Source organism: Triticum dicoccoides, chromosome 3A (assembly GCF_002162155.2).
Source record: "Triticum dicoccoides isolate Atlit2015 ecotype Zavitan chromosome 3A, WEW_v2.0, whole genome shotgun sequence".
Taxonomy (NCBI): domain Eukaryota; kingdom Viridiplantae; phylum Streptophyta; class Magnoliopsida; order Poales; family Poaceae; genus Triticum; species Triticum dicoccoides.
Window position 1 is genome coordinate 476,603,316 of NC_041384.1, and position 6,181 is coordinate 476,609,496.

The window sequence follows — 6,181 nt, forward strand, 5'->3', positions numbered from 1 at the left end:
GAGTTCACGGAGTGGTGGCTCGCTGCGCGCATGGGTTTCAATAGAGCTGACCGGAGAGGTTTTGACACGATGGTGACAGCAGTAGCGTGGGCCTTGTGGAAGCAGAGGAACGCCAGAGTATTCAACAGGGCCAGTGAGCAAAAGACCGCGTTCGACCTTCCATCCATGATCCTGGATGAAATCGCCGAGTGGAAGATGGCGGGTGTGGGCGTCGGAGGACTACAACGTTTTGTGAGAAGTTAGTCTAAGATAGTGAGGCATTGGTGTCGCGTATGTTGTAACGTCCTTCGTGTTCGCACCTAGAACGCAATCTTGTAATTATACTTCTTCCTTCTATAAAGCTATGATACACCTTTGGCATACTCTCGAATAAAAAGATAAAACTTTGTCTTAATAAACAAAATGTCCATTCGGATCAACACCGTCTTGGTGTGGGGCGTCTCCGACTCAGAACTGTGGCTTTTGGTCCACAGCCACAGGGATCAACTCAAAGTCCATGACTGACTAAATTGACCCGTCCTCATCAACCCTTTCCCCAAGCAAACATAGACCATCATCCCCTCCCCAGCTTCTTTCTCTTGAAGAGAAAGGCAACCAACACCCCGCGGCAAAGAGATCTACGCCGCTCATCTCACAACAGGCTCCCCCCTCTCGACGGCGTTATAAGTAGTGGCTTCCTTCCAGTTCCATCCCTCCCCGTCCCTCCAAACCCACGCCACCGCCACCTTTCCCGCCGGCCCCGCTTCCGCCTCCGCCGCTGTCTGGTCCTCGAGCCGAACCGCTCTCCTCCCATGGCGGACCCGGTCGACGCTCCTTCCAAGCCGACCCCGGTCGACGTCCCTTCCAAGCCGGCCCCGGTCGACGTCCCTTCCAAGCCGGCCCCGGTCGACGCTCCTTCCAAGGCGGCCCAGGTCGACGGCCCTTCCATGGCGGCCCAGTGCGGCGCGCCTCCCAAGGCGGCCACCGGTCCCGGTCTCTACTCCGAGATCGGCAAGAAGGCCAGAGGTCAGGACGAGCGCGCGCTTCCCTTTTGGGTTACTTTTCAGGGGTTTTGTGGAATTTTGGTGGTGATGATTCTCGATTTGAGCTTTCTAAGCGACTAATCGCTCCCCCCTTTGACTAATTTCTGGTTGCTGTCCTTGGTGGTTTTGCAGATCTTCTCTGCAAGGATTTCACCACGGACCAGAAGCTTACCCTCACCACTTACGCCGCAAATGGAACTGTGAGTACTGAGTAGTAGTAACGATCTCTGCTCGCCTTTCGTCGTTTCCTGTCACGATTCGTTCCTGTATGTGGCAGTTTATAATTGTTTGAGTTGGGTTCTAGATGACTGCTGGGGTTTTCGTTTGAGGTGTTGTGTTGTGTAGTGTGCACAGGATTCGGGGCTTCGTTTTTGTTTTCTGCATTTTTTATGCAGATTGGGGATGAAGTGCGTCTTCGCCAGCGGTCTGTTAGGCTTTTGGGGGATGGTTCGATTTTGAGTTGAGTTGGAGTGCACGAGATCTCAGACTGCCTTAAGAGTAGTTGGTGGATGAGGTGTGATATTGAGCTCTTTTTTTCAGTTCAAATCGTTGGTAGTCCCTGTCTCGGATGCTCTAGTTTATTACTCCCTCTGTTCCTTGATATAAGGTGTATAGATTTTTGAGAAAAAGTTCAAAATATAAGGTGTATTGCCTTGCACCACTCATTTGAATAACTTTTTAAGGGATTTGATTACATTTCCTTACATAGGGCAAGCTCCTCTATTTTCTCATATTAATTAGTCAGGTGTAATCTTGCCCAAAACTTGTGAAATTTTCCCTCCATGTGCACTCTTTAATTTCCGTGCTAAAAACTATACACCCTATATTTAGGAATGGAGGGAGTATATGGGTGTGTCTAGGGCACATCTAGATGTGCTCTAGTTATTGCACATCTAAGTGAGTGAATCAAGCATAAAAGAAAAAGAAAAAAGAGAAAAAAAATATTCACACGAATCTTAATGTAAGATCAATGACATATGACTTAGATGTGCAATACTTATGGCACATCTAGATGTGCTTTAGCAAAACTGTTGAAATTACTGTGTTCATGTTATGTCATATGGAATGTTGATTACAGGTTGGTTAGAACTTGCAATTTTCTTGGTTTCAAATTTGACGTGAAGCTGTATGCAAGAGTTTTTGGTGTGTGTGCATTGTGACACACATATTGATGGTCTTCATGGACTGAAGCTGTATGCTTGATGAAAGTGGCATTTGGGGTTGGATGTAATAGTTAGTGAGGAGCATGATGCTTTAGTATCTGCAGATTTCACTTTTCACCAAGTAAACCTAGACCTGATATTAATTAGGTGTTATTCCCTTTATTCTATGCCATTGTTCATCATTTCTTCGCCCCCCTGGTTTATTTAGTGTCTAAAAGTACGTGTTAATACAGTATTAATATGAATTGCTTTCTGATCTTTAGGATTTGGTGTTTGGTACCTTTGGGTGTTAACATTTTGGTTCTAGATCTGCTTGCACTCTACCTAGTTCTCCTTATTTTTGGTTTCAGAGATTATGTTTACACCCAGATAAACTTCTGGAACTACGTTATGTTACTCAACAATGTAGGATTTCTAACGTGTATTTATGAACTTTCTTTGTTGATTATGGCTGAAGCCCCGCCCTGAATTAATAGGTAGATTATAAGGTAGATAATCATTAGAGAGTTTGCAATTATAATGTAACAGTAAATACTATATTACATAATTTGTACTTCCTCCATCCGGAAATACTTGTCATCAAAATGAATAAAAGAGGATGTATCTAGATGTATTTTAGTTCTAGATACATCCTTTTCTATCCATTTTGATGACAAGTATTTTCGGACGGAGGGGGTATTGGTTTATTTTGGTAGGACCATTGTTAATATGTTAGTTCAATTTGTCTACTGCTTTATAGATACACATGCTGACAAACAACTGATTCAGTCACACTTTTTCATTTTTATATAGTCCATTGTTAACTGACACTGTCAAAATTCCAAAACCTGACAGTTCAGCTCTTGTTGACACTTGGCTTGCTAGAAATCCTTATTTTTGGCTTCAGATTTTCACCCAGAAAAACTTCATGTTATGTTCTTTAACTGGAACTACGTTTATTTAACTTATCAATGCAGGATTTCTAACGTGTATTTATGAACTTGATCTTTATTAATTGTGAGTGAAGGCACGCTCTGAGAATAGGTAGATGAACATAGATAGTCGTGAAGGAGTTAGCAATTAATACTAGATTCTAGAATTTGTATTGGTTTATTTTAGCAGGACCATGATCGATACGTTAAATCACTTTGTCTACTGTTTTATAGATATATGTTTGCTCATTATGTGATACAGACTGACAAACAACTGATCCAGTTACACCTTTTCAGTTCTTTTATAGTCCCTTGTTTACTGACACTGTCAAAATCCTAAAACCTGCTAGCATTGCTTGTCTTTATCCATTTTCTGTCCATACTTGTCTCATTTTTCATATTTCTGTAAAGTTCAGCTCCCGCAGTCTTAAGCTTTCAGTTCTAGGTGTGAACTATAAATCTGATAATATATTCTGTAATTTATCCCTATAGGCAATCACTGCTACGAGCACAACGACAAAAGAAGCTGTCCTTGGCGAGATCCAGACCCAGTTTAAGTACAACAATGTCAAAATTGATGTGAAAGCAAATTCAGACTCTCAAGTAAGTTTGTGGCCGTGTCCTTTTCTGGTCAAATCTTATTGTAAGGAGCTCTCAGATCCTGTTGATGAACCAAGCTTAGTCAACCGTTTCAATGTTTCCTTTTTAGGTGTTAATCACAACCACATCCGAGACTCGGTACATACCAGGCTTGAAGAGAATTGTGACCGTTCCTTTGACAAACCACACTCCTGCTAAGGTACCATCATTTTCCAGATTGGTTTGGTCTTTTATAGCAAAAAAAATGATGTCTTTTACACTCTTACCTTCTTCTTGCAGGCTGAGTTGCAATACTTCCATGATTACGCTGGAATCAGTGTGGGTTTTGGCCTACACTCAAAACCTCTGATTAACGTTTCAGCTCTGGTTGGCAACAAAGCTTTTGCTCTTGGTGCTGATGTTGCCTATGATAGTGCAACTGGGGATTTCACCAAGTACAATTTCGGAGCGAGTTTCACCAACGACGATCTTTACGCTGCTGTGATGCTGTAAGTTTTTGCTTCTAAAAGACTCTTGACTGCTTCACCTTTCCTGTAATCTTGCATGAACTAGATGGGGGTGTGTATGAATGGTGGATGATTTCCCTTTTCAGGAACAACAAAGGGGACAGCCTATCTGCGTCTTACTACCAAATGGTGAGCAACAGCCAGGCAGCTGCTGGAGGAGAAGTGAGCCACAGCTTGTCGAGCCATGAGACCACCACCACCTTGGGGTTTCAGTATTCCTTGGACCCTCTGACCACCACGAAGGTGCGCTACGACAACCACGGCATGGTCCGTGCCCTCATCCAGCACGAGTTGAGGCCCAAGTCATTGCTGACCATCTCCAGCGAGTTCGACACCAAGGCCATCGAGAAGAGCTCCAAGATCGGGCTCTCGCTGCTCCTTAAGCCCTGATGATGATGATGCCGATCCCTTCTAGGTTTAGGATGGGGGTGGTAGACTGGTAGCTTTCCATATCACATACACCTGAGGAGGTCGTGTTTGGTCCGACTCGTCTTGTTTCTGCGAACTTGTCCTCGCTTGCTGTCATCTTATTGAGAATTAGTACTACTTGTCCAATGTCCAGTAGCTTGTTTTAGATGTTCGAGAGCTATATCAGTGATTCTCTAGGTATTGAACTGAAATCTCGTAAATGCTTTTGGCCTTCATATGCCTCTATCTAGAAAATTCAAGTCCCTTTCCGTTATGCTATTATGCTTCCCCACAATTCTTGGATCCCTCTTGCTACTTAACATGCTATGCAAGTGTATAACTTATACTTGAATACACTAGAAAAACATGATATGCTTCATTTATTCTCGTATAAATCCAACAAAGTGGACTTCAACCTTATTGTAAATGCACTGTCTTACATATATCAGACAGAGTGGGGTAACCACTGAAAATAAGCAGCAGGCAATTTTGCCTTCAGTAGCAATGGTTCTGCATATAGATACAAAAAATGTTCAAGTGCGTACATATTAAAGCGTTGCTGCAGGGAAAATGCTTCCACTGCCATTGCAACCTTTTCTCGGCACCACTAGTGACCAAGTCAGCCACTCCATTCTGATGCCATCCCTTCCTACCTGTATGCTATTAGTAGATTATTATACTGAGTAGCGGTGCAACAAAGTCTAGGATGCCGCTTCCCAGATTTTGTAATCATGTCCCTCTGCTGCAACAATCCAGTTTATGGGACCAGTTGGTTCAAAATGTCCCGCGCCAATCTTCATCAGTAAATTCTCATTAATCTCGGCGGCATATAAACTCTGTTCTGCCTTCAGTATCTTGATCTACATACCGACATATACATATGACCAGCAATTTTAGAAATTAGTTCATTGCATATATGGACATCATCAAGTGGAAGGGAGAAAAAAAGGTACACATTTTATACCTTGCTGCGGCACTGAATCTTTAGGCGGCATCTGATAGACATTAATTTGGCAATATCTTGTTGTAAGTGTGAGAAGATGTGATCATAGAAGACTGCAGGAGTGCCAGGATGTGTCAAGATATAGGCATAGCCTTGCATCTCCATACCATAGGGAAATCTCCAATGACCCTACAGTTACCAAAACCCATGTTAGGAGTATCAAGATTGGTAACTCAGAGTTGAACCCCGGAGCACGTGTCACATTATTGACAAAAATGTTGACAAAAAATTATTGACAAAAATGTTGCAAACACTTGTTATCTTGTGCCCTGTGAAAAAAGAGCAAATTCAATGCATACAAAGTTGCTATTCTAGCAACTCATTCTTCCTTTTTGTGAAGAACAGTTACTAACATACTTTGTCATGAATTGCTGTAAAAAAAAAACTTCATCATGAATTGCTGTAAAAATATATATACTTTGTCATGAAAATTTGCAGGTACATGCACATGACTGAATTTTATAAAACTTTAAAATATCCTCTCTTTTTTAAAAAAAAACTGAAGGGTGCAAACGAGCTTGGGAGCACAAAATCTCACTCTTGGATCAAGACCTGTAGAAAAAAACTT

The 6,181-nt window shown here is 42.3% G+C and overlaps 2 protein-coding genes across 2 annotated transcripts in view; one reads left to right on the forward strand and one right to left on the reverse strand.

The window, feature by feature from the left end:
• Nucleotides 1-657: 657 nt before the first annotated feature.
• On the forward strand, nucleotides 658-4,846 carry LOC119268644 (mitochondrial outer membrane protein porin 1-like). The gene is made up of 6 exons (XM_037550314.1): nucleotides 658-1,005; nucleotides 1,155-1,222; nucleotides 3,589-3,699; nucleotides 3,806-3,895; nucleotides 3,976-4,184; nucleotides 4,289-4,846. Exons 1-6 carry the CDS (start codon nucleotides 792-794, stop codon nucleotides 4,590-4,592), a joined length of 996 nt encoding a protein of 331 aa, XP_037406211.1. The 5' UTR covers nucleotides 658-791; the 3' UTR covers nucleotides 4,593-4,846.
• A 118-nt stretch (nucleotides 4,847-4,964) lies between these two features.
• LOC119268645 (alpha-amylase 3, chloroplastic-like) overlaps nucleotides 4,965-6,181 on the reverse strand; it is a 20,756-nt gene continuing 19,539 nt past the window's right edge. Inside the window, exons 12-13 of the mRNA XM_037550316.1 lie at nucleotides 5,575-5,742; nucleotides 4,965-5,470 (exon numbers count right to left, since the gene is read on the reverse strand). Of these exons, the coding sequence (XP_037406213.1) occupies nucleotides 5,312-5,470; nucleotides 5,575-5,742 (327 nt within the window). The 3' untranslated portion in view covers nucleotides 4,965-5,311. The remainder of the gene's footprint in view (nucleotides 5,471-5,574; nucleotides 5,743-6,181) is intronic.

What these genes read in the sequence shown, in the direction of transcription:
- LOC119268644 (XM_037550314.1), top strand. Translation starts at nt 792, where the DNA reads ATGGCGGACCCGGTCGACGCTCCTTCCAAGCCGACCCCGGTCGACGTC. An exon ending in CTTACGCCGCAAATGGAACT is followed by an intron (nt 1,223 to 3,588) that starts GTGAGTACTGAG and finishes TTATCCCTATAG; the next exon opens with GCAATCACTGCTACGAGCAC. An exon ending in AAGCAAATTCAGACTCTCAA is followed by an intron (nt 3,700 to 3,805) that starts GTAAGTTTGTGG and finishes TTTCCTTTTTAG; the next exon opens with GTGTTAATCACAACCACATC.